At 53.6% G+C, this 27,160-nt stretch overlaps 2 protein-coding genes across 11 annotated transcripts in view; one reads left to right on the top strand and one right to left on the bottom strand.

Moving 5' to 3' along the window:
• Positions 1–25: 25 nt before the first annotated feature.
• Positions 26–12,366, top strand: GC (GC vitamin D binding protein). Its single transcript, XM_054065590.1, has 12 exons — positions 26–173; positions 2,244–2,313; positions 2,763–2,895; positions 2,985–3,196; positions 3,586–3,718; positions 3,863–3,957; positions 4,240–4,369; positions 4,501–4,703; positions 5,237–5,369; positions 5,487–5,584; positions 5,780–5,912; positions 5,997–12,366. The coding sequence occupies exons 1-12, from the start codon at positions 65–67 to the stop codon at positions 6,048–6,050; spliced, it is 1,503 nt and encodes a 500-aa protein (XP_053921565.1). The 5' UTR covers positions 26–64; the 3' UTR covers positions 6,051–12,366.
• The window catches only part of SLC4A4 (solute carrier family 4 member 4), a 199,524-nt gene continuing 183,246 nt past the window's right edge, over positions 10,883–27,160 (bottom strand). For 7 of the 10 annotated variants that reach the window (XM_054065581.1, XM_054065583.1, XM_054065584.1 and 4 more), the window contains 5 exons: positions 23,231–23,299; positions 21,540–21,713; positions 20,594–20,755; positions 14,486–14,565; positions 10,883–12,937 (listed from right to left, as the gene is read on the bottom strand). In XM_054065581.1, the coding sequence (XP_053921556.1) occupies positions 12,832–12,937; positions 14,486–14,565; positions 20,594–20,755; positions 21,540–21,713; positions 23,231–23,299 (591 nt within the window). In that variant the 3' untranslated portion in view covers positions 10,883–12,831. Of the gene's footprint in view, positions 12,938–14,485; positions 14,566–16,548; positions 16,646–20,593; positions 20,756–21,539; positions 21,714–23,230; positions 23,300–27,160 lie in introns of all 10 variants that reach the window. The other 3 variants (XM_054065580.1, XM_054065588.1, XM_054065589.1) reach the window with 1 other exon arrangement.

Here is a 27,160-nt window from a genome sequence, read left to right as displayed (position 1 = left end):
TCTGTCCTGCCACCAGGATTAATCATTCACCAGCAGTTAGCACTGCCTCCATATAAACACCGGGATGGGATTCCCAGTGCTGCTTCTTGGCAAGAGGAAGGAAACCAGCCCCAATATGAGGGCAGCTCTCGCCCTGCTGCTGCTTTTGGCTGCTGTGCGTGCCGAGCACCGAGGTAAGGGCATTATCACACGCCTGGGGCTTTGCTCTCCTCTGGGGATGACAGGATGACGCTGGGGTCCAACAGCTTTGGTGGGTTTAGTGACCTCTCTCGTCAGCCCGGAGAGAGGAAAGAGAGTCATAGAATCATAGAATGGCTTGGGTTGGAAGGGACATCAAAGATGACCTAATTCCAACCCCTTCCCATGAGCAGGGACATCAAATATCACTTAATTCCAACCCCTTCCCATGGGCGGGGACATCTCCCACTGGATCAGGGGCTCCAAGCCCCATCCAACCTGGCCTTGAATGTGTCCAGGGATGGGGCAGCCACAGCTGCTCTGGGCAACCTGGGCCAAGGCCTCCCCACCCTCACCATGAAGAACTTCCCACTGACGTCCAGTCTAAATCTTCCCCTCTCAAGGCATGGAATGATGTTCTAATCCTGGAATGTCTGTTTGGGGTGATGCTGGAGGAGCTGGGAGGGGGAGAGGCTGGGCTGGGATCTGGAGTGAAGGAGAGGATGGTGTCACAGGACCCAGCTTCTGCCCTTTGCCATGGAAAACGGGATGTTCTGACCCCCTTCACAAGCACAATTTCATTGTAAAACCCACTCCTCAGATGGGAATGATGTGCTGTGCCACCCCTTGCTGCCTGCACAGCTCCGCAGGGAATCATCCGCCTGCCAAAAGAACCCTTAAAGCTTAGAATCATAGAATCATGGAATGGTTTGTGTCAGAAGGGACCTCAAAGACCATCCAGTTCCAGCACAGGGACACTTCTCACTAGATCACTAGTTCTCCCATATCTGATAATCTCAAAGGTATTTTCCAGCCAAACGATTCTATACCACTCTATGAAAATGAACAGAAATGCAACACGTTGGCATTTACAGTAGGGCTGACAGCCGCTGTTCCTGTGAGAAAAGAGAATTAATCGCCTTTTGCCACAGCTCCCCCTTTCTTCCTGGTGTTACCAGCCTCACAAAAGCCCCCTCACCTTTCTTTTCCCACTGAAGCAGAGTGACCTTTGGTGTAACGGCACGTAACCCCTGGAGTCTGGGGAGATGACTGTAATACCGGTAAATACTGGTATCAGTATTTACCCTCCCGGTACCAAAGTCTAACCAACATGGTTTGCAGGAAAAATCAATCACGTTTTTCCAGGGATGAGAGAGTCGCTGGGGGTGTCTGCACCGCTGGGTGACCCTGACCTCCACGGTACCATCTCCAGAGCTCCCAGCCCTTTTGGTTGGAAGGGACCTCAAAGCCCATCCAGTCCCACCCCCTGCCATGGGCAGGGACCCCTCCCACTGGATCAGGGGCTCCAAGCCCCATCCAACCTGGCCTGGAACCCTTCCAGGGATGGGGCAGCCACGGCTGCTCTGGGCAACCTGGGCCAGGGCCTCCCCACCCTCACAGGGAGACATTTCTTCCAAGGGGCAAACACACACAATGTTTTACCTATCGGTGTCCCAGCTATAAGGAGGGCTTTCCCCCTGCCCCTTGCAGAGCTGGAGCAGCCTGAGTCCCAGGGATGCTTCTCCGAGGCCACCAGCACAGCAGCAGCCTTCGCTGGTCTGCAGCTCCGTGCCAGCATCATCCTCTGGGGCTGCCATCCAGTCCAGCTTGAGAAAAGAAGCAATTGTGTAAAGAAATAACAGCCCTCAAGTGAATAAATCAGGAGCCCTGCAGCCTTTGGGACTGTGTTCCGTGGCATCCCCCATTCCCACAGCACCGCTGCTTCTGGGAGAGAAGTGGAAAGCAGAGCGAAATAGGTGGTCAGGTGGGAACAAGCCGTTCCCCAAATGAGCATTTTCCCTGACAAAAAGCAAAAGACTGGAGTTACTCTCTGTAGGAGACTTGATTAAGCAGAGCCATGTTCCTTTGGGGGCTGTTTTTCCCTGAAAGGAGAAAAGTTGCAGGAAACGAACTCTGTGGCCCCTCAGAGCTGGAACTGCAGGCAAGGCCAAGCCCCAGCCTCAGCAGATCCTGGGATCCCAGCTCCCTGGACACCACCCAGGCTGCACCCGAGTGAGCCAAGGCACTAATCCTGCTCACAAATCCTCCCTTTTCTGTGCTTACAGGTAGAGCGTACGTCCGGGACAAAGTTTGTCTGGAGTTCAAGACCCTGGGGAAGGAGGACTTCCGAACCCTGTAGGTACCTCCTGCTGCATTTGCCCTCCTGGGACATGCAGCACCTGAGCCAGGACCAAAATAAGTTAAATAAGCATAATCTTTAAAAAGGGAATAGTTATTCACTCCCTGCGTACAAGGATCTGATTGCTCTTAATAGGAGAAAAGATTGTTTCATTGTTGAGTTCCTCAATAGGAGAAAAGATTGTTTCATTGTTGAGTTCCTCAAAATCAATTAGATGCCTGAATAATTAAGAATTATAACCAGCCTGATGCACGGTCTCCCAGCAAAAGACCCTCTCCGGTTCTTTTCCAAGGAAAATGCTGCTATTTCTTGCTGTGCCACAACTGCTCTGCTCCAGTTGGTGGCGTTAAACCCTGTTTTGGCAGAATGATGCTGCAATAGGACTTTTCTTTTAAGAGAGGAAACCATGCTGCCAGCTCATCCTCTCCTTGCTCCCTGCTCCCAGGACCATCATTGCCAATAGCAGGAAGTTCTCCAACGCCACCTTCGAGGAGATCAACGACCTCGTCCATGAGATAGTCTCCCTGGCTGAATCCTGCTGCGCCGACGGTGCGGACCCCTCCTGCTACGATGCCGGGGTGAGGCTGACAGATATCAGGCGATGGACCCCAAAACCGGGGGTGGTTAGGGAGGGCACCCAGCGTGTAATCTCCTCTCCTGCCTGCAGTCCTCAGCTCTGTCGGCCAAATCCTGCAGCGGGAGCTCACCCTTTCCGGCACACCCTGGCACGGCCGGCTGCTGCGCCCACGAGGGGCTGGAGCGGAAGCTGTGCCTGGCAGCCCTGCAGCACCCACCCCAGGAGCTGCCCCGCTACCTCCAGCCCTCCAATGAAGAGCTCTGCGACGCCTTCAAGAAGGACCCCAAGGACTTTGCGGACAGGTAAGCTGGACTGGGGACAGTGCTTGGTCTCACTGATAGCTCCCAGTTGCGTGCTGGCAGCAGTCCATGTCCGAGTTCCCACCATCAAACTGCTCCCGGTCTCACCACTCTACCATTGCTGCTGCATATCTTGGTGGCCACGGGGCTACCAGTGCATCAGAGCAAAAGATCAAGACATCCTGTACTTTAACAGGCCCCAGGAACAGTATTTTACGAGAGGGATGAGGGGACACCAGCCTGCTCCATGGCTTGGTGCAATAAGTCAGCAGCACAGGGTGGTACCTGGAGAGGGTTCCCATCCCTGAGCAGCCCAAACCTCCCCAACTGCCCATCTGCACCCAAGCACCCGGTCCCGTAGTGCCAGTTCTGCCCCACTGCCTCTGCTGCAGGTTTCTGCACGAGTACGCCAGCAGCTACAGCCAGGCACCCCTGCCTGTGCTCCTGGGCTCCACCAGATCCTTCCTCTCCATGGTCTCCACCTGCTGCATCTCCGCCAAGCCCACTCCCTGCTTCCTGAAGGAGGTGAGACCCTTCAGATCCCCCAGGTCATCCCTGTCCTCACTCTGCGGGGAGGAGGGCAAGCACCGTGCCGATGGCCCGGGGAGAGGTGGTGGGGAAAGGCTTGCATTCCCCTCTGAGGACACTTCCATCTTCTTTTCGTGACAGAAAATGGAAAGAAAAACCCTCTCCCTCCTCACCCTGATGTCAAACCGTGTTTGCTCACTCTTCAAAGCGTATGGGAAGGACAAAGTTGCCTTCAGGTAAAAGGGGAAAATGGCCCTTTCTCTCCTTGAACCCAGGAACACATTCCTTTCCAAGCTCCGGATCCTGTTTGCAGGCAATGCTCACAAAGACAAACTTTAATTAAGATTTAAAACCAAGCGTGCTGTAGCATCCTGTGCAAACACTCTGTATGCAGAGGTGGTGCATAGCCCCGTGACTCCCCATCATCTCCCTCCTGCACCAAGGACGGTGGTGAAACCGTCCTTGGAGTGGTTTGAAAAGGGGAGCTGAACGCCCTAACCGCTCTTGTGCCTGCCCAGCTACCTCACCTCGCTTGCTCAGAAGATTCCCGGCGCTTCCTTCGAGGACCTTTTCCCCCTGGCAGAAGATGCTGCCGAGGTGTTTGCCCAGTGCTGCGACTCCGTGGCCGAGGACTGCATGGGGAAGAAGGTAGGAGAGCCAGGATGCCCCCTCAAAGCCACCTCCTGTGTCGCAGCAGCGGTTTAGGGCACGAACCCCACCACGAAGAGGGGATCCACAGCCTCACCAGTCCTGCACACCTGCTGCTCTTCTCTTTGCAGTTATCGGAGCACACAGCCAAAGCCTGCGGAGCACTGTCAGCCCGAGATGAGAGGATCGCCGACTGCTGCAAGGGGAAAAACCTCATGCAAAACTATTTCTGCATCTCGGCTCTGCCACCAGTGCCTGGCCCCAAACTGCCGGAGGCACAGAAGCCAACGAACGAGCAGCTGTGCAGTGCAGAGGGGCCTCGCCATGCCAAGAGGTGAGCGGTACCCACCGCAGCTGAGCTGCTCATCCCTCTCCCCTTGTCTTCCTTAGATTGTTTGATTATTATCAGGATAACTTGGGGAGCATCCTCTCTTCCTTTGGCAGCTGGGGCCTGCAGAAAGCATTGAAAAGGGTCTGCGGGAAAGCTGGGGAGGGACTCTTGATCAGGGAGTGCAGGGACAGGACAAGGGGAATGGTGTGAAGCTGAAAGAGGGGAGATTGAGATGAGATCTTAGGAAGAAATGTTTTCCTGTGAGGGTAGGGAGGCCCTGGCCCAGGTTACCCAGAGCAGCCGTGGCTGCCCCATCCCTGGAGGGGTTCCAGGCCAGGTTGGATGGGGCTTAGAGCCCCTGATCCAGTGGGAGGCGTCCCTGCCCATGGCAGAGAGTGGGACTGGATAGGCTTTGGGGTCCCTTCCCACCTAAAACATTCCATGATTCCATGATAAAGATACGAAAAGCAGGCCCCCATCTCACACTGAGCAGCACTGGTAATAAATACCCACACAGCTCCTTTTCCCTGCTCCAGGTTCCTGTTTGAGCTGGCGCGGAGGCACACCAGTGTCCCTGATGCCTTCCTCAGCAAGCTGTATGACACCTGCAACCAAGTCAGGGGGGAATGCTGCTCTGCCAAGAACGCCCCTGCCTGCCTGGACAGCAAGGTGAGCTGCAGGGATGGCTCTGCTGGCTGCCCTGTCTCTCTGCCCTGGCCCTGTGCCCCACAAGCCCCCCACAAGAGGCCTTTCTCAGCCTGATTACAGCCATTCTCTGCCTCCCAGCGCCAGCAGATGGGAGAAGAGCTGCCGCGCTTCCTGGATAAAGCCAACCAGCTCTGCGAGCAGTACGGCAAGCTCAGTTTCCTCGACTTCAAGAAGAGGTGAGTCTTTGCTGTTCTCCAAAACTCGATCCAGATTTTGAGGATGAACTAATGGTTCTAAGCCTGAATAGCAGCAAAATACAGAGAAGCATGAGGCATCCAGCCTTGCTGCACATGTTTCCCCACCCAGAAATGCCATGGGGGCATTTAACCCCCCCATCTCCCTACTAAATCCCACTGGTCCCCGCACCACAGGCTGCGGGAGAGCTTGAAGCAGACAGCACCGGAGACCAGCCCCGAGCTGCTGGAGCAGCTGGTGGAGCAGCGAGCCGACTTCGCCTCCACCTGCTGCCCCCACAATTCACCCCCTCTCTTCTGCACCTCCAAGGTAAGGCCCCGGCCCCCACTGCCCTGCGCCGTGCCTGGCCCTGGCTCCCAGGGCTGCCTTTCGGCTCATTCCTCCCTTTTGCAGGTGAGCTCGGAGCTGGCAGGGGTGTGCGACGGGGGTTCCTGCCTGCTGGGCTAGTCCGCCGAGTGGCTGTGGGGGCCCGGCACGCCGGCATCGGCCACTGCTGCTCTGGGCGAGCACGGATGGAGCAGGGACTTGTGGGGCTGGGGAAGAGGGTCATGGCTGTGCACCTGGGGCTGAGCGTTGTGGGGTATGCAGGGAAGCAGGATGCCGAACAGGAGCACAGGGAACGGGGCTGGAAGATGCCCGGCAGACGGCTGCTTTTCATTGCACCAGGGGAGGAAGGTGCCAGCGAGCCCGCCGCTCCCTGCCCACCCACCGGCATCACCACGATACGTCCCTGCAGCTGCAATAAAGACTTCCAAAGCACCATTGCTGCTGCTGGGAAGGCTTTCTGCTCCCCTGGCAGGCTGGGAAAGGGCATGGCCCTAGCTCTGCGAGCTTATTTCAGAAAAAACACAAGCTGGAACACTAAAACCCCTTGTGAAGTTCCCCCAGAGTTGGCTCTGTGGGTATTTGGATGTTCAGCTGGCTGGGGTAGGAGCCCGTCACCCAGGATGGGGCCTCCAGGCATCCCAGCTCCCCCAAACCCCGCCGAGCTGAGCCCTGCCAAGCACCAGCTGAGTTTTGGGGGTGCTGCGAGCAAAGTGGCCCCAGGCTAGGAGGCAGGAGGATGGTAAACCCAGCCTAGAAAGCAATGGGAAATTCCCCTGACCCCAAATTAAACAGTTTTTTGCAGAATGACATCTAAATATCCCAAAGAAAGCAGATAATGGTACCTTAGCACCCAGAGCTGTGTTGAGCAAAGATCAAGTGCAAATGAAAGCAGCCTGTGCTTTAGAAGTAAGACAGGGGTGAGCTGAAGCGATGGTCAAAGGAAAGGAATAAATGAGATAAAGGGATGCAAAAGGAGCAATGGCCTTACCAACAGGGCAGAGGGACTCCATCCAAAGAGAGAAAACTCCACAAGAGGCGGAGAATTAATGGGCAGAATCAGGTGAAATCAATTTAAAGTTAATGAAGACCCCAGAGTAATTACTCTGTAGACAGCTTTAGCCATCAAGAGTTGCCACAGTCACCAGACTCGACCTTAAGCAAAACCAGGAAGAAAAGTCCCATTCTTGGTGGCCCCTCTCTGTACTGGAGCACATCAGTAGCCCCAGGTCCCTGCTCGGTTCGCCACGATGTGAGCAATGGGGTGGGTTTGGCTGGCACGGTGCAGGATGGAGCGGGATTGCATCCCAGGCTGTGGGAAGGAGTCCCTCTGGCAGCCGCAACAGTGGCAACCTCATCTCTGGGAAGAGAGGGCCCAGCAAAGCCCTTCCTCCCCCGTCCCTGCCCAGGTGTGTAGATGTGTTCCCATTTTGGCTGCTTGCTCCAGGTGGTACCCAAGGCAGCAGCTGTGGTCCCCACTGCGTAGCTGCGTCCTGGCTGGACGGAGGGCTCTGTCCCACCGCTCCCAGAAAAGCAGTTTAGTCTCTGTCAGGCACAAGGTGTCAGGGACTGGCCCGAGCTTTTGCTCCCTTCCAGCATCACATTTGCGTCCGTCAGATCGAGGCGGCACACGGTAACAGCTAACGATTGCAGCAACCTGCTGGGTTTCCAAGAAAAATAGGAGAAATACAACTAAGTGAGCCAGGAACATCTCCTGTGCCATGTGCCTGCTTCTAGGAACTGTGCTGATGGTCACTGCAGCTTTCCGGGCCAGAAGTGTGTGCTGCGTAGCCCAAGGGTATTTCCTAATGCCCAAGCGCGCTGGAGAGAGCGGAAAGCCAAGGGCAGGCTCTCCTCGGAGCAGCCTGCATCGCTCGCCCCTGCACACCCAGAGTGCAGAACTCCCAGCAAGCGGATGGCTCGACCTGCTGTGCTGTCCCTGCCTTTCGGCCACCAGGGGCTTAAAAGCCCCCAAGTCCTGCTGGTGGTCAGCAGGAAAAGTCAACGGGCGTGTGGGTGGGTGGCTGCTTCCTGTTGGGAAGTGGCCAGGAACCCACCCTGCTGGATGCTTTTGACTCTAAAAGCACGTGAGAAAATGCTGTTCCCTTGGCAGAGCCTTCGGGCAGCGAGGCGTACGCCTTGCCCTCTGTGTTTACATTCCGAGTTTATTTGCATGGGTGTCTGGGTTCCCGCTGGATTTAATTCTGTACAGGAAAGCCCAATCCTGCTGCACTTCCCTCCCTGCCAACAAATCAGGCGAGTGATTGCACTGAGCCATTAAAGACTCTGCACCCATTATTAAGGATTTCAGTTTAGCCATGGCCCCCTCCAGCCCAGCACGAGGACGTGGCCCCTGTGCTTTGCTCCAGAAGGTGCCCGCGGTGGCCTGGGAGCCTCCCCTTTTCAGCCACAGGAGCCACGCGCTGCCCCACGCCAGCAGAGGAGAAACACCACCAGGAGATGCCCCGAGCCTCTGCCCCTCCTGCGGAAAACAAAACCTCCCTGGAGGTGCCGGCATGGCACGAGGTGAAGGCACCCTGTGACAGCAAAGCCTCCGCTGCCATCAGCCCCTGTGTGGGGACACAAAAAAACCAACCCCCAAAATAGGCAAATGCGGTCCAAATAATGAAAAATCCACAACAGTTTTGTTGTTAAACCCAGCTGACTTCCAAGAAAACAGAGCTGCTCCCAGCTGACGCCAGCCGGGAGCACGGACTCGGCCAGCAACGCGTCCCAAGGGATTCCCAGCCTTCTGCCAGCCTGCACAGAAACCACTTTCCCTTCCTACTTTCCATTGCAGCGGGGCTTTTTGTTTGATTTTGCTTTTAATTCTGTTTCTGGGACTCTTTCCTCCTGCCCTCAGCACCGCAATGGGCACGAGGCAGTTCCCCTGCATTCTCAGCTCAGCAGCTCTCTAACCCATTCCCAAAGATTTGCAAGAAGTAGCAAAGTCTCAAGTTGTCAATTACAACCCATTCTTGTTGCTCAGAGCCAGAGGTCGTCACCAGCATCGGGGCACCTCCAGCGCCCTTCTGCAAAGCCCGAGCAGAGCGAGCCCTGAGGTTGGAGCCGGCAGCGCAAGGACTGATTACAAAGAACCCCAGACCAAAACCCTCTGCGAGGCAGGCACCACTCCTGCCCGCAGCCACCGCCGCACCGACTGCACAGCGCGTACACAGAATCAATCAATGACAGAACCGTTAAGGCTGGAAAATCCCTCTCAGCTCACTCGCTCCAACCATCAGCCCAGCGCCGCCGTGCCTGCTAAACCGTATCCCCAGTGCCACTGTCACTTGGGTTTTGAACCCCTCCAGGGATGGAGACTCTCCCCCTGCCCTGCGCAGCTCTGCCAGGGCTCCACCACTCCGTCAGTAAAGGAATTTTCACTAACATCCAGTCTAACCCTCCCCCGGTGCAACTTGAGGCCGTTTCCTCTCATCCTGTCACTTGTTCCGTGGGAGAAGACTCCAGCACCCACCTCACCACAACCTCCTTTCCCGGAGATGCAGAGAGCCGTGAAGGGTCCCCTCAGCCTCCTCTTCTTTGCGCTAAACAGCCCCAGGGCTCTTCACCTCTGTGAACCTTTCCTAACCCTCCTCTCCCTCCAGCGCCTCCGAGCACCTTCCCTTGGAGCTGGCAATCAGGACAAGAGAGAGAGGCGCATCTACAATGGAAAACAAACTCACAAAGTCACCAGGAAATGCATAAAGTTACTTTATTTTCAGTATACATTTAATTTTGAAAAATATAAATGCTAAAATATCTCATCATCTTCATCTTTTGATTCCATAAAAGTCACAATAGAAAGCTTCATAAAACTGTAAAATACTATAATGTTATAAGGAATTTCATGTTTTATATTACTGGAAAAAAAATCACTTTAATATATTGAAATGTTTTCTGCTTTTTTTTCCTTTTTGTTCCACCATCTTGATCCACTTCATTTCATGCTACGTTTTTATTCTTTCCTCCAAAGCAAATACAGACTTGCGAGAATTAAAAACAATAAGAAAAGTATCTGAAAGTGCATCTTGATTCGAAAAAAATAGAATAAAAAACCCAAGCCGTATGGGCCGCGATGACGAAGCAGCGGGGGCTGCGGGGGCAGACGGGCACCACATCCCCGGGCTGGGACAGAGCTGGCTGCAGCTGGCGTTATTTCGCTCTGGGGGCTTAATTTCTTGATGGTCTTTTCCCACAAAATTCCCAATTCTGATTAGAAGTAAGTGCTTTTTGAAGCTCTAAGATGCACGGGGAGGCTTTCCCTGTGACACCTGCGGCCTCCGTTCCCTGCCCGCCGGCTCTGCTGCCAGCACAGCTCTTGGTCACTAAATTTGTGTTGGGTTTTGTTTTGTTTTTTAAAGGAAGACCCAAGAAAGGAGGCAGCGCTGCCACTGCCAGGCACCCGGGAAGGCAGCGCTTCCAGCTCCTGTCACCGGCGTGGCGTGTTTTCCTTGGAAAGCTGCAGCAACCTTTGTCCCGTCCCTTCCGCAATGCCCACCCTCTGCCCGACAGCTCCCTCGGGTTAAAACCAAAAATAAAAAGGAGAGAGAAAGATCTCAATCAGCAGTCAACACATTTCAAGTACATTGAACGCAGTTCGGAAGTGGAAGACCTCATTTTTGCAGAGACAGGTGACAGGAGGCTGCGCACGGGGCGGGTGTGTGGCTGCAGCGTCCTGCCTGCGGAGCCGACCGCGAGCAGGACAGCCGCTTCTCTTCATCTTGTCTGATCCTTCCTCCGTCGGTTATCAGGATTCCTACAAATCAAAGGTCTGGGCAAAACACCACCAGCTCTCGCCTGCTCCGGAGGTGACGCTCCATTCTGTCTCCCCTTTGGGAGCCAGGGGCTCGTGTTCACCAAGGGATGGAGACCGTGGATTGAAGCTGGCGTTGAGCTTCCCTGTTATCTGTCCTCCAGTTAGTGGATGAGGCCACAGAGCCGCTCCTTTTCTGGCCATTTCTGCCACCTCCCACTCCTTTCCTTTGCACTGCGTCCCCAAGATGCACATCCAGAAGTCAACACACATTTCGTGGAAGCCCCAACTGAACCCCCTGGAGAACGTGGAGGGGAAATGTCTGGAGGTGCGCATGTGTGTGCGCTGCAGCCGCCTCTGCAGCTCATCATCAATGACTGTGGGCTGCAGATGGAGCTCAAACCATCCCGGTCCCTCCCGGCTCTCCCTTTCACCACAGCGCTGAAGGGAAACCGGTGTGGCCGGCGTCTGCTGCGCCTCTTGTTGCTGACACGGCTGCTACCAGTGAGTGGATGCTAGATTTTGGCATTGAGGTCTCAGCACCACCAGAAAACTCTTTCCTTAACCAACACAGCCTTTGGTTTCACAAGGACTGGAGCGGCAGCAATGTGCCAGTCCTCTGGGCCGGGATTTTCTTCCGCTGGGGAATTAGCCCCTACAGCTGGGACATTTCTTTTTGATGAAGCCTTTATAGTGCGTTAGATGCAATCCCCGCGCTTCATATCAAAGAAATCACTTGGTGGAGCCCCGTCTCCCAAATGCGTGCACGCACATAAGTGCGACGGAGAGAAAATCGCCTCTCCCAGGGTGATCCTTCCTTGCCTGATTCCCAACCAAAAGCCTGGGGGTGCCCACACCTCCCCTGCTCGGTACTGATCATCACCTTGTACGGATGGACGGGGCGAGGACCGGGCGGCCAAGATTCAGGGTCAATTCGGTAGATGTGGGATGCCAGAGGATGCAGGTGTTGGCGAGCCTGGCACAGGAGCGATGGGATGAACAGCCCTGTAGGCCACCTTCAGCGTTCTCCTCCATTGTGCTGTGCCGGTGCCCGAACAGCGGCATCTTGTGGTGTGTACACCGCCCCCTGCGCACACATTGACGTTTCAAAAGGAATAACTAAAACAATACCGTGCAGGTGATCAGCAACACGAGTGCAATCGGCATCCGCCCTCCGGCGCCGCAGCCGCTCAGCGTTTCGCTCACCACGACGACGATTAAGACTTCCTGGCTCACAAGAGATTTACCGCCCGTCTCCTTCACTGTCGAATTAGATTATTTATACAATAACCAGAAAGGAAAATAACACAACCCTAAATCAAACAGATGCTTCAGAGTAGAGGGTGTTACCCAAACCGATGCAGCCCTACGCCGTGTCCTGGAGATTGTGGTGCAGTGGTGGTTTTTGTTTTTCCGTTTGTAAAAATCACATTATATATGGTACAAGACATTGTTTTTACAGAAAGCCTGGCATCTAGAAATAAGAGGTAGAACTACTCAGAACTATACGTTTCCTGCTGCAGGAAAAATTCATTTGTTTCTTTACAGTAATTAAAAAAAGGTTAAAAAAATTGACAAAAAAAAAGGTTAGGCCCCCATAATTTAAACAAAATAATCTAGGAAAATAACACTCTTCCATGTACCTGACGGATTAAGTCCATTAAAGTGTTCCTTTAAAAAAAATTGCATAGGAAAGGGATGTTTCCAAACACATGCTACGAGGGTGGCGACGGTTCCTCTGCGCTGGGAGCGAAGTACCTTCTCCTCGTCCTTCCTGCAGAACTGCAAGCACAGGCTGTAAGAGTGCGTTAGCATCAGCAGCACTTTCCAGCGTCTTCCAGCGACGTCAGCACGACGTCGCCTCGGCCCGGAGGTCGCTTCTGTTCTGCCAGAGGACAGATGGACGAACGGACACACGCAGCCTCGCAGCCTCAGCGCTGCGCGCTCCCCCGGTCCGGTCGGCGCTCCTGCCCTCTGCTCGCCAGCGAGAGGCGCGTGCGCGGGGAAGCAACAGAGAAGGCAGAACCAACGGGGCGAGGGGCCGAGGGTGCGGTGTCGCGGTGACCGGTGCGGGTGGGGAGCAGGGAGCGGTTTAATATTTGGCTAGTGACAAAAGAAATCCCATCACAGGTTTAAGAGACAGACAAATTACAAAGTAGTTTCTGTTCCCTTGCTCCTCCAGAAGTAACTGCTATCTTCAGGCTCAAGTTCTATTCTAATTTGAGGCACAACTTTTACTGGAGTTCGTGGAGGGCTGTGAAGAGAAGGAAAGATGAGGTAAGAGGCGGGACAGCCTCGAGCTTCTCAGCCACTCGTAACTCTGCTGTGCTCCGGACTCCCGCCAGCCCAGCCTCCCAGGGACCAAATCCCGGACCAAACTCATCACCTACAGCGCTGCAAGAGAAACTCAGCGTTTCGTAAACAAAACAGAGGGGCAACAGGTGTGACGTGGGAAAAGCGCTGATGCTGGGACTTACTGGGGTCACACAATGGTGTCACACCTAGAAAGGGAACAAACACGCAGCTCCCAGGATGGGTTCTCCTTCCATCAGCTCACACCGTACAGCTTTCTGCAACCGGCAGCGGAGAGATGCCGAGGCAATACCCTCAGTGGGGAATGGGTGGGAAGGGACCCCAAAGCCCACCCAGTCCCACCCATGCCATGGGCAGGGACCCCTCCCACTGGCTCAGGGGCTCCAAGCCCCATCCAACCTGGCCTGGAACCCCTCCAGGGATGGGGCAGCCACGGCTGCTCTGGGCAACCTGGGCCAGGGCCTCCCTACCCTCACAGGAAAACATTTCTGCCAGAGATCTCATCTCAACCTCCCCTCTTGCAGCTTCAAACCATTCCCCTCATCTCATCCCTGAACTCCCTGATCCAGAGCTTCTTCCCAGCTTTCCTGGAGCCCCTTTCAGTACTGGAAGCTGCTCTAAGGTCTCCTCGGAGCCTCCTCCAGGCTGAACGCCCCCAACTCTCTCAGCCTGTGCTCATAGCAGAGGTGTTCCAGCCCTCGGACTGGAGTTGGTCTGAGCATTGCTCGTGCCGGGAGGCAAACCTACCACTTCCATTGACTGAGGAGCTCCAAGCCCCCAGCACTTGTGCTCCACACCAGGCTGTGGCCACACTCATCACCTGCCTTTGAGAGCCTGTTTGCAGCCACTGAGATTGATGTCACACACAGAGAAGCTGTTCCGTATCTCCGAGGGCTCCCGCTGCCTTGCTCTAGATCCGCCCCCCCGTGCTGGGGGGTCACAGGTGGCCCCAAGGGGCTGAGCCATGAGAAAAGGTCACTTAACTCTTTCTTGCTGCAACTTAGGGTTATCATTTGCTCTGTTTTCCACTGCAGACGTGTGGAAATAGATCACTTCCCTCTGCACTGCCCTGTCACATGACTGACGGAAGCGTGACAGGCAGTTTTCTCTCACTGTCTGTGTATCGTTTCTTTTTAAAGGCCAGACAATCCCCATTAATTTAATTTTCCCTGCTGTAAATGTGTTTTCTAGACTCTTCCCAGTTGCTCCACATCTTCATTGTGGTGCAGACGGCAGCCCCGCCATTGGCATTGCAGCAGGGGCCTCCCGGTGCTGGTGGAGCCCGCAGGCTCTCCACTCCACGTCCCAGGACAGGTAACGCCGTGTCAGTGACAGTGTGCGATGCCGCAACCCAACGTGGGGAACTTTCCCAACGTGCTTTCAAAAGCTGAAGTTTCCTATAGGGGGACAGGAACTTTTCCTTGTATACTCAGCTATGGCTGAGACGCTTTTGAGGGATCATCACAAAGTGCATTTTTTTGGTGCTTACCTTGGCATGGTGTGTGACTGAAGGAAAGGAATTGTATCAGCACGACGTATGGCGTTCAAGGAATGTTGGTGATTTTTCTCCTGTTGGAGAGGGAAGAAAGTCTTGTTTGTCATCGCCTGCAGCACTCTCGGGTCCTCAAGCCCAGCCTCAGCTCCTCCACTGTATTCTCACCTGTTGGGCAAAGCTATTTTCCTGCTGCCTGCCTGCCTGCCAGGTGAATTTCACAGCTGGGAAACAGAAACACTTGACCTCTTTCTCTCTCCAGACCCCTGAGCTGCCAATAGATGCGTTTCCCCAGACCGTCACCTGGACACTTACCTTGCATCCACCCCTCCTCAGTTACCCCGCGCTCCTCACCGGCGCAGCCGAACTCCTGGTGAGCAAAGGGGCGCTTTGTGCCAGTAACGGCCTTCCTTTCCCGCCCCAGCGCGGGCAGCTGTGCTTCCCGCTACTGATAATGCCGTCCTTGCTGCTGCGGAGGGGAAGCTCACGGCAGGAGCTGTATCGTTAACACTCTGAACCGCAGAGCACACTTCTATTGGCTGATGGGTTCACACAATCACAGAATGCTTTGGGTTGAAAGGGACCTTCAAAGATTCCAGCTACTTCTTCCAGTTCAAGGGCCTGAATTGGTTTTTATTTGACGTTTCTAGTAAAAAACCAGCAAAGCCATCACTGGGCTATAAAAATGTACAAACGTGCAAAGCAGCCCCAGCTCGGCTGGGGGGCGGTCGACCCCGTCTTGTCTCCAGCAAACAAGTTTGGGTGGAGGAATTAACCTGTCCTTCACTATTTCAGCCTTAAAGCTGTGAAACACTGCGTCTCATCCTAAAATCCCATTTAGGACGCAATTTGGGTTTAGCACATCGCAACACGCAGAGAAAGGAGGAGGATCCGAGGCTGATTTCCCAACTTTCCTTTACCAGCAAAGCACTAAGTATAACTAAATGGTAATGAAACGTCTCTTTGTCTCCGTTTTATAGCGCCTATCTCTAAGTGTTGCTGTACCTGAAAATCACAGAGCAATCAGCATTGCTTAACACGTGTAAATGCCACCCAAGGATGAGGGACTTCCTCCAGAAGCCACTGGCCAAGGCCCTCAGCCACACGGGGGAACGCTGGGGTTGTCCTGGGCAGGGACCGGAGCCGGACTCGATGAGCCTGGAGGGTTCCTTCCAACTCAGGGCATTCCGTGATTCTGTGACTCGGGTATCAGCTCTTAAACTCAAATCCTAACTAAAGGAGATCCTTTAAAGGCCTGCGGGTTTAGCTCCTGCTCCTAGAACTAAATTTTGATTTGTGACTATCCTTCGCGTTCCTCCCCTCCCATTTCCATCCCGATGCCACCCATCGCTCTTAGATGCGCAAAGGTTGATCGTTATTCACGGTTACTCACTAAGGAAACTATAACGTGAGAAGGGAAAATGACTGAAAATGAAGACGATAATAATCAATTAAGGATATTAATATAAGAAATTCAAAGGAAACAGAATAGCACAAAAGGAAATCACCTAAGAAGGGAAATAGGTTAATGGTCAACTGCCCACTGCCTGGTCAGATTAATACACAATGCGGAGCAATGGCAACCTTAATTACTCATTAAAGCGCTGAGTTTTGCGACTGCTCGGCACCTACGGAAACAAACAGGAACGGGACAGCGATGCGGTTTAGACATGCTGCAAGTCCAGAACACGAGGCTCAGAGGGAAAAAACATATCAAACAAACCAGGAGAGGTCAGAAAAGAGAGGAGGAAAGAGTGAGTGAGTGGCCAAGAGACCTGTGAGGAGCTGGATAAAAGCGCTTAAGCTGGAGGCACCAGAAGGAACAACACTGATTTTTTAACAAGCAAAGAGAAAAGCTCACAAAACCAAATCTGGGACAAATCAGAGGCCTGGAAATTAAAAAAAAAAAAAAAAGAAAGAGAGAGAAGGAAAAAAGAACAAGGAAAAGTACTTTTCAAGTAGAGTAAAGGTTGTCTTTTAAAAAGAAAACACTCTAAGTATAGATAGATTTGTACTGCAAATCAGAGGCAAGCAGCATGCAAGAGCTTGGTTCTACTCACTGTCGGCAGATTTGCTATCACTTAGGAAAGGTTCCTGCTCCATGATATCCATTGGTATTTTAATACTTGGGACTTTTTCTGAGCAGGGGCAGTCAGACTGTGAAAGAAACGTTTAAAAGGTCTTAGAATATTTTCACTGCTCGCTCTCTTAGCGTCTCCCACAAATTACAATCATCCTTCAGAGTTTCTGTAGGAAGGAGGAAAAGAAAAGAAGGAAAGATAACACAGCATCGTCCAGCCCGCTGCGTCCCGCCGCTTCCCCACTGCACCCCACTTCCCTCTTCCTTAACATAAGTAAAACCGATTGAGAATGACCGTGCGCAACTGTGAGCTTCCCCTTCCCCACCTCAGACCAGCGTCCAAGGGCCCCTCCAGTCCACCTCACAGTTGGCTGCTGGAAATACAGACGGAAAAGGCAGTCGTAGGCAGAAAGGGCAGAACCCTTTTCGGTTCCCAGCTGCTCTACAAGGACCAGACACCATGTGGCAGAGGTTCCTCCAGCAGGGCTGTCTCAACTCCTCCTTCTGTTTAAGTTGAGTCCATCCCAGCCTCAATTACCCCTATTTACGGTAGAATACCTCACAATATCCACAGCTCTGCTTAGAACCAGCAAATGGGTCAAGAAGGGGCCCGAGTGACAAACCCTGCGCGGGTCCCCCAGGTCTGGGTACCGGCACGATTTACACCCCCCCGGCTTCAATACCCCACTTGCTGAGGCTCAGCAGAAGGTCCTCGGGGTCCAATGGCTGTAAATTGGAGAGGGGCACGTTTAGACTGACACAAGGAAGAAATCCTTAACGATGAGGGTGGGGAGGCCCTGGCCCAGGGTGCCCAGAGCAGCCGTGGCTGCCCCATCCCTGGAGGGGTTCCAGGCCAGGTTGGATGGGGCTTGGAGCCCCTGAGCCAGTGGGAGGGGTCCCTGACCATGGCAGGGGGTGGCACTGGGTGGGCTTTGGGGTTCCTTCCATCCCAAACCATTCCATGATTCTCTGATTCTCCTAACCCAGGGAAGGCTGCTCCGGCATCAGTGGGCAGAGAGAAAGGTGATATTGCCGGGGCACTGACACAGCCCTGTTCCTGCAGAGAACCAGACACGGCACCAGCCATAAGGCTGGGGTGGAGAAGGCAGGGAGACCTTCAAATCTGCACAGGGAAACGTCGCAGAGGCCATGGAATTGCTCTCCCTTCTTTGTTTTTAAGTCTTTGTTAACATAACTGACTCCCAGTGAAGTATTTCATACTCCAGAAGTTTCCTCTGGAGTATTTTTATGAGGCTGAGGGATAAGCAGAGCTCCGACAAAGACGACGCTGCAGATAAGCCCAGTTAGAAAGCCACCCCCAAGGCCCCATCTGGTGCGAGCAGAGCTGAAGGGCTCAGCAACCACACGTATCACGGTTCCGGCGCTAATAAATTGATGCAAGAGGTCTGTGAAGCAGCACCACTAATGCTCAGCGTCTCCTTTAAGCTGCACCACCTAAAATGAGCAGAGGGGCAGGGGGAGTAACCCTGGCAAAGACGTAACCAGGTGGCAAAGACGCCGTGCAGGGGAGAAGAGGCCTCTACACAGCGCTTCTGACACTGAAACTAAAGATACTGCCCCAAGATTAAAAAAAAAGAACCCTGCCTGGCCTTTCTCGGATCGCACATTTTGGACATACAATTGGGGAGAAAACCAAAGCTGCTGGAGTTTCCATTAGGCAAACGCAGCAGTGAGCTGCATTAATTCATGTTTTGGAAAGGCAAAAAAATGGTGACATTGCTGGAAATCTTTCTTTGCGGCTCCTTTTCCGCTCCCCCCATCGCTAGCAAACCCCAGTGAGAACTTCAGAGGACCCCAAAGAGCACTGAGAGCTTCTGCTGAGCTCATTCGTCACACGCCACCGGCATCAGCAATGCCCACCAAGTCCCACCGGATTAACTCCATATTTCTGGAAGGGAAAGCGCGAAAATAATCAAACCAGTAACGCCGAGTGCTTTACATCAGGACGCTGGTAAAAGGAAGGGCTGGAAGAAACCAAGACTGAAACGACAACATTTTGCATAAATTCTCTCACCCATTGTATCATTTTCTGTACCTGAAATTCATGGAAAGCCTGAGAAGAGAGGAGACGGCTTAAACCACACCGCGCCGAGCCTTGCTGACTGTTTGCTACGTACACTACGGTGCCTGCTCTCATTTTGGTTCGCACACAGATATCTGCTGAGGGAAACTCTCCCCCCTCGGCCTTCCAGGAACTGGAGGAATGAAGGAAAAGGGGAGCTTGCTGTCTGATTAGAAATCCACCTTCCTAACTGGAGCTTGATTTAACAAGGTGTGGATCCAGGCTGAGTCCTACAACGCCACTGCCTCACCTAACAAACTCCTGGTTGTGTCTCTTGCGGCGTACGAGCTCTACTTTGGACAGTATGAATTCTTTAGAGTAAGGCTTGTCTTCTCCTTGGAACCGCCCGCCGCTGCCTCTAACACAGACCTGCAGAGGTGTTAAACAGCTCTCACAGAAAGCACTCGGGTTCTAGCTCGTCCTCCCCCCGGACTGAGGCTGCCTTTTCCATCCTCCCAATCTCAGGCGAGAACAAGCATGGGGATGGTCCAGGGGACCTCCTGGAGCTGCCGTTTTCCTCCTGAAGACACCAAGACACCAGCTGTGTCTCCTACCCCACAAGGAGGGCTGACTCGGTACATCTGCTCGGTGCAGAAAGGATGCAGAGGACGCCTCCAACGCTCAGTGAGGCACCACAACCCGACAGCACCCACGACACTGCAGTTCAGTGGCGCTGGTGTCACCTTCAGGCTTCCCTCCAAGGAGATCTCCTAGCAGAGACACTGACGCAGCACCTCCTTCTTGTGGAGATCGCCAGTCCCCACTTCATCACAACTACGGAAGCCAGGGAGCAGGCAGAACAGCCACCACTGCTGCTCGGCCGTACCACACCAGGCTGCAGCTCAAAACCTAGGCCAGTTGTTGTCTTCTTCTGCTGTCGGCCTCCTCCCAGAGCGCGATCCCTTCTCATTTGTTTCTCCTGCTGTGTTAAAACGGGATTTTTTTCTCCAGCCTCAGCTGACCTGACCTCTGCCGCAGCACGGGGAAAGCCCTTCTTCATGCACCCTGCGTGGTTACAGGAGCAGAATAAGTGACGCCGTGCGTGGAACTTTCCGAGCCGCCTAAAACTATTACAGCCGAGCTGCCTTTTCACACCGCAAAAGGCAACGGTGACGGAGGCAGCCGGCGCCGCAAGGGCAGCTCACGCGGCACACAAAGCGCTACAGAGCCACCACCTGTGGCACCTCAATATAAACTTACAGGGTCTGAGTTCACGCCAGACCTGCACAGGAGGACGTTTAAAGGCACAAGGACTACATTTCTTCTTCTTATATATAGAGTAAAAACTAGAACCGCCTCAGGCACCTGGATCTGCTTCGGTCAGGTCACTGTGCTTCGGAATGACACAGACATTTCACTATTTCGGGGCATGCTGCACCCCGAGAGAGGACCAGAGTAGAGGGCGGAATGAAAGGGATGCTTTAAAAATAGTCAGGTCATGAGTATTACCAGCAGCAAGCAGCCTTTCCTGCAGCATGACATCGCTTCTGTCTCTGCTTTTGAAAGAGTAATTAAAGAAGTATCAAAGAAGAAACCCAGGATATATTCAGAAGTAACAGAGCAAAACCCACGCTCCTCCTAAAATGCAAAACGGGGGAAAAAGGGCGAGGAGGGAAAGATGAACAAACCAGAGCGAGGAAAGGCGCCCTGGCAAAGGGCACGACAGCTCAGCGGGCAGCCAGCGTGCTGGTGGGTAGTGTGATTTCACTCTTGGCAATGCACGCACCGCCTCCCACCGGCTGGTGACGTCTGGAAAAGGGAAGGCAATGTAGAAAATGAGTTTTGTTTGGGGGAGATTTGCTGCAGCAGTGAAAGACTGAGCTGGTGGGCTTCAAAGGAGGCTGCGACATCGGCAGCCCCCGAGCCGGGGAGGGGCCCGGACCATCCCCTGGGATCAGCTAGGTAGAAATGAGTCATTTGAGAAGAGCAGAAAGCTCCTTACATCATCATTGTCACTGTCCACACTGCCCTTCTTCTTTTTCTTCTTCTTCTCATCCTCTTTCTTTTTCTTGTCCTTTTCTGGAATGACGTCGTCAAGAAAGCTTAAATCGTGCTGGGAGAAGAGGTAGTCCATGGCTTTTCTGACTGCCACAAGTGCCAGGATCTGGAAAGGCAGAGAGGGACTTCTCAGTCACGTTTTACCTTTCACTGGGAACGCTCTGGCAGTAAAGGAACACGGAGAGAACAAGGTGAACACCTGGGATCTCTATCAACCTGGAAGTCTGAACTGTGACTGCTTCACGTCAGGACAAACAGGAGCAACCTACAGGAAGAAAGACGTAAATTTGTGCTATTTAAAAGCAAGGGAGACATTTTCCGTATGGTAATTGTGTGGACTAAAAACGGAAAAGTATGCACCTCTCATTTGTTGATGCAGCTCAAGGAGAAAACATGGCAAATCTCACCTTGGCAGCCAGGAACGGTCAAAACTAACTACACCTTTCTGGAGAAAAATTAACTTTCCGGGCTCGTTTTCCTCCAAGGATTCATGGAAAAGCAGCCACGGCAACAGTGACCCCGTGCAGCCTTGCCTGAGTGCCACAAACCGAGGCAGAGCCCCAAGCAAGGGCTTTGGCACGGAGAGGTTGGATTCGCCTGCTCATCGCAGGGTGAGCTTCTCCCCGGTGACAAGCGATAGGATGAGGGGAAATGGCCTCAAGTTGCATCAGGGCAGGTTTAGATTGGATATTAGGAGGAATTTCTTTACTCGCAGAGTGGAGAAGCCCTGGCAGAGGCCACCCAGAGCAGTGGTGGAGTCTCCACCCCTGGAGGGGTTCAAGAACCATGTAGCCATGGCACCTGGGGACACGGTTTAGCAGGCACGGCGGGGCTGGGCTGAGGGTTGGACCGGGTGAGCTGAGAGGGCTGTGAAGGAGAAGGTCACCTACCATGACAGGGAATATGATAGCAGCCACGGTCGACTTGAGGATCCAGAGGAGGGCCAGGCACACCACCTGCAGGAAGGTGAAGAGATGGACCCTGCGCAGCGGGACGTGGCGCAGGTAGATAAAGTCAGGCTGGTGCTTTAGAGGCATCAAGAGCAGCTTCAGACGATCCATGAACTGGAAAGGAAAAGAAAGAGATGTCGTGAAACCCCGGATACAGAAGAGACATGCCAAAGCACTAAACCACCATGAAGCGTGACCTTGAATCGACTCATGTCCCTTCCACAAAAGGGACTCGGTAGAAAACCCATCTTCGCTATCCTGGTGGACGTGGGCTTAAAGCAGAGAGGGCCGAACGTGTTAACTCAGCTGTGTCAGGGGAAGGCTCTGGGTCTGCACTAAATTGGGCAACTGAACAGAGACACGGGAGCGAAGCATCGCTCAAAGCACATCCTTGAGGTGCCTCTACTTGAAGGAGCAGCGCTGCATGAGCTCTGGTGATCAATGTGTAAATCAAGGAAGGAAAGTGCGAGCAGAAATGGCTCTGCTGGCTTCAAAAGAACGGGCCTGATCAGCTGCGGCTGTGGACACAGGGAACTTTCTCTTGAAGGAAGCACTTTGTTACCCGCAAAATAGAGCAAAGAAGGGGAATGCCCAAACCACGGTCATCTCCCAGCTCTGGGGCACTGCTGGCACCTGCCCTGCCCCGCTCCCGACAAGGAAGGACAGCCAGCGTTTAACACCAACGCGTTTTGCCCCGAAGATATCAGGAGCAGAGGTCAACAGAGGTGATGGCAGACACTGCGTCACGAGGGACAGGAAGGCACCTAACCCAACAGTGAGGAAGATGGACGGCTTTTCCGGCAGCCTCCCTTGCCCCGTGCTGGACCGGATGGACTTGGAATTAACCCAAAATCAGGATGTCTCATTGAGTGAAAAACATCCTTGATTGGGAGAAAACAAACTGTCCAGTCCCCCGGCCACCTGGGCCAGGAAGCCGGGCAAATTCCCTCCAGGAGAACCAACCCCAGGGTGAGCATTACAATCCCCTCGCTGTCCCCTGACGAGATGGAATGAAAGCCAGAGCCGTTAGAGAACACCCAAGGAAATTCTCATGGTGCGCACAGAACAGGCAGTCTTTTCCTGTCAGAGCACAACCAAGTGCTATAAAGAAAGGCCACAATTAATAGGGTGCCAGAAAGCAACAAAACCCCTTCCAGCTTCCTAAGGCCAATTACAGACATGGCGCTGTGAGAAAGGCTCCTTACGTAATATTTCCTCTACGACAAAGCGTGGGGCTTGGCTTCCCTTCCCTGGCAAACAGCAACGTTCCTGCTCGTTAACACCGCGGAATAACCCCGCTGCCATAAATCATCTTCCCTTCGGCCTGCCAGACACCCCGAACCGAGGGAACCAGGTTCAGCAGGCATACGCTGCCCTCGGCAACGCGGAGCTGGGGTGGGATGATGGACCCCAGGTCTTCACTGAGCACCCCGCAACGCCTGGCCGCTCCCTGCCGAGCAGGCTGCTCCCCTTGGAGCAATCTGTCAACACTTCCCACCCTTCCCGTGTGTCTGGAGAAGGAAAAGGAGGCAGGGAAGAAGAGAAAGGCCAGTTGTGAAAGGAACCCCACGCTGGTTAATGATCACCATCCTCTGGAGAAGAGCCTGCTCCCGGCCGTCGGAGGGACTCACCTGCACGCCGTTGAGGGATGCGACTCCCATGTAGAGGAAGACGCCGTAGAGCACAGGCATGGGAATGAACTGCAGGGAAGAGCAGGAGAAAGTGAGTGAATGACCTCCTCATACACAATGCACCGTTAACTCACAGGAGGGACATAATTCCTGGCTTGTGATCAACTCAAATTGCCCCCATGACTGGATATGGCAGAGTAATAGAGCGAGCAATCCTTTGCCCGTGTCTTGAGAGCTGCAAGAACATTTTTGCAGTCATTGGAGGGTTGAGGAGAAGGACAGGGGCCAAAGAGCCCTGGGCTTCCCCCCTTCCCTGGGCCCTGGACACCTTTCCTAGAATCAAAGGGAATGGAGGCAGCCAGTGCCAGTCCGTCAGCAAACTAAGGAAGAGGCAGGGTAAGCCGTGCCCTGGTCAGCTTCAAACCTCCACCTCTTGGTTTCTGGTGAGATGAGAAGCAGAAGGCAGAGAAGAAGAAAAGGCAGCGAAGAAGAAAAGGCAGCATGATGCCGTGATAAGTCCAAGTGTGAAAATCCATCTGGAAAGTGTCAAATCCCACCTCAGCAATGACAGTCAGGCCAACAAATCTCCGACCCCTCCACCTTTCGCTCACGCAAATCCATAACTATTCACAATTACAGGACCTTGAGTTAAGTCCTTCCCTGCCAGGGGCTGTCCTTTCAAACATCAACTTCTGCTTCCTCAAGCGCTAAGCGCTGCCCATTCCTCCATCACCGGTCCTGCCATCAGGGACACCTTCCTTCGGAAGCGAGGAAGGAGAATGGTAATGACGTACACAACAACTACCTGTGCTTCCGACCTGGAGCCCAGCGCTTTCCTCTGTGGCAAAAGCCACCGCGCGGCTGCCGAGACGGGGAAGCGCTCCTCAGCCCCACAGCCCCACTGTGCGCAGCCAGCACGGCGTGACGGGAATGGCAATAGTCGGGCACAATCCACAGGCAGGAGCTGAATAGCAGCCTTTGTGTGGTGTATTTGAACTCCAAGAGGACGGAAAGAGCTCTGTGGCGGTCACCAAGGGAAAGCCTTCGTGCAATGACGGGCGGCTGCCACTGAACGGCAGCCGCAGAGCAGCCGAGGCTCCCGCACACTCACCGCCAGCATCGCCGCCGACAGAATGTTTGCCTTCCACCCTGCGCATGGAGCTCATCAAAGAGGCAACAAATAGGGCTTTACAGTATTCCCCATCACACCAGTCATCGTTTACTGGGTCGGAATGCACAGTGCCGGCACATATCTCAGAGGCCTCGATCCCGAGTGTGTGGGCTTCACCTGGGGCACGAGCACACAAGTCACCTGGCCACGTGCCACCCGAGATCACAGCTTCCCTGCTTACATTTCCCCCTTTCCCTTTCCCTGTCACCTTCTGCGAGCTTCTCGACTGCTAATTTCTTGGTTAGAACTGGGTGATCTTTAAGGTCTCTTCCAGGGAGGCAATTGTGCCCCTGGACTCGGCGCTGGTGAGACCACACCTCGAATCCTGGGTTGAATTCTGGGCCCCTCACTACAAGAAAGACCTTGAGGGGCTGGAGCACATCCAGAGAAGGGAAGGGAGCTGGGGAAGGGGATGGAGAACAGGGTTATAGGAGCGGCTGAGGGACCTGGGGCTGCTTAGCCTGGAGAAGAGGAGGCTGAGGGGAGACCTCATCACTCTCTACAACTGCCTGAAAGGAGGATGTAGAGAGGCGGGAGCTGCCCTCTTCTCCCAAGGGACAGGCGACAGGACAAGGGCAAATGGCCTCAAGCTGCATCAGGGGAGGCTCAGATTGGACATTAGGAAAAAATTCTTCATGGAAAGGGTTCTCAGGCAGTGGCAGAGGCTGCCCAGGGAGGTGGTGGAGTCCCCATCCCTGGAGACATTTAATCAGATGGGCAGATGAAGTGTTTAGGGATTTGATTTAGCAATGGACAGGGATGGTTGGACTCAATCTCAAAGGTCTTTTCCAACCTAGGGATTCTACGATTCTGTGATTCCAAGTCAAACCATTCCAGGATTCTGTGATTCTAGGACTCTAGTTTATCCTAATGGGTTTATTTGCTTCCTTGAGTGAGCTGCATTGACGTTTCACACTAAAAGCCCGTTTTTTTATCTTTCCGCAGCCTGATTTCAACATGCGGGGAGAGACAGGGAGTCAGTGTGTGGTTCATGGAGCTGTGAGTGTCCAAGGGATCCAAAGGCCTCACTGGATCTGAGGGGTTAGAGGAGACAAGACAGTCTGTTCTCTGGCAAGTTGGGCAGGAGGCTTTCAGCATTTAGCTTTCTGGTTCCTTTCCATCACTCTCTTTCCTTTCCCTTTATTCTGTTTCTCAAAAATAAGGAGAAACGTCCAAATATTGTTTCACCATTCTACGAAAATTAATCCTGTAACTCGTCCCTCGGAGAAGCTTCAGGACGTTCTCCCGCAGAGCGGCAATCAGCACTTTCAGCTGGGAAGATTTTCTTCTGGCAAAGCACTCCCTGACGATGGGGTTGCTGGCTCGGGCGCTCCGAGCAAACCTGCTGCTGGCCAACAGAGCTGGAGATGTATTTATAGGAACGTGCCTGGTGTTCTCCTAGTGGGACCCGGGACATCTCCGTGGAGATCGGTTATAACCGAGCAGGAACAGCAGCGGCGTTCAAAAGAACCACAAACACCACAAGAAAACCCAAAAGAGATGATTCTGCGGCTCCTCTGTTGAATTGAATTCGGAGTCGTTACCGTTCCATCTGCCGCCGGCGTGAGAAGACCTCAATGTTCTGCAACACGTTTAGCAAGGCCGTTCTCTCGAGCAGGAGACCCTGCCACCGGAGTCTGCTAAAGGTCCTGAAACGCCGCCAGGTCCTTCTCGCTGGCACGTGGGCGAGGAGCGTGCCGATGTATCCTCAGGCGTCCTCCCACGAGGACCTTCCCCTTATGCATTTGTAGGGGAAGCACAACTCATTAATGAATGAAGCAATAACAGGGGAAATAACGGACCCCAGTGGAATAGAGATCTTGCAGGGAAAGGTCACGTCCAGTAACAAACAGAATTATTACAATCAGGCATTAAACTACAGGCACGGAAATGCCTGTTTGCGCAGAGGAGGAAGCTGTTACCAAGACACAAAGATTTGCTAGCTGCAAAAACAGCCTTAGAATCGAGAACAGGAACGTGCTGACTTCATAAAGCCATGTTCTCCACTTCACACACAGGCAGCACCGCTGCTGTCTGCCGGCCTCGGCCCCTTCAGGCTCACGTCTAACTGTGCCTCACAGCTCTCATGGCTTCCAACTTCCTCATGGCCAAAAACTCATTTGCCTCCTCCAGAAACGCTTCTCCAGGCACCGGTCTGCTCACCACGGAGCGACGATGCACAGTGCCACGGTTTCAGCACGAACGTTACTGTTTGGACATCTTCTGCTCGTACCACCACGGAGAGGGACTTCTCATCCGGCATCTCCTGCCGTACACCACACCTGCACTCAGCGCCACCGAAACCATCCTTCCTGGAGAGGGCAGTATCCTCCACGAGACACGGAGCAGCAGGTTTTCCAGTTTGATTCTACATCTGATGATCCACTAAGGGTGTGCTTCTCTGTGCTTATGCGCCAAAGGACTTCAGCTCTTGGAAAACAGAAACCTACCTACGTTAAACGGTACATCAGCAGCACGCCTGTCCAGAGCCCCGGCTACGCTCACATGAAAACAAGACCAGGAGATTAAGAAATCACATTCATTTGCACTGCTTCCTCCAGAAACACTTCTTCCGTGGTGCTGGGTGTCACTTTTGAGTGACATGGGATGTGCTGGTTTAGGAGGATCCGGCCTAGGAGCACAGATCGATTGTTCAATTGGCTTTTTTAACCAAAGGAGGCGGGCTGCGGGAGCCCCGTGCTGGGGAGGAGTGGCCTGGGCAGCCCCACCAGGCAGGGCACAGCTCCACTACGGCAACT

The sequence above is a fragment of the Cuculus canorus genome, chromosome 4 (assembly GCF_017976375.1).
Source record: "Cuculus canorus isolate bCucCan1 chromosome 4, bCucCan1.pri, whole genome shotgun sequence".
NCBI classification, from domain to species: domain Eukaryota; kingdom Metazoa; phylum Chordata; class Aves; order Cuculiformes; family Cuculidae; genus Cuculus; species Cuculus canorus.
Note: the sequence above shows the minus strand (reverse complement) of the source record. Positions and strands in the feature narration are given on the sequence as shown.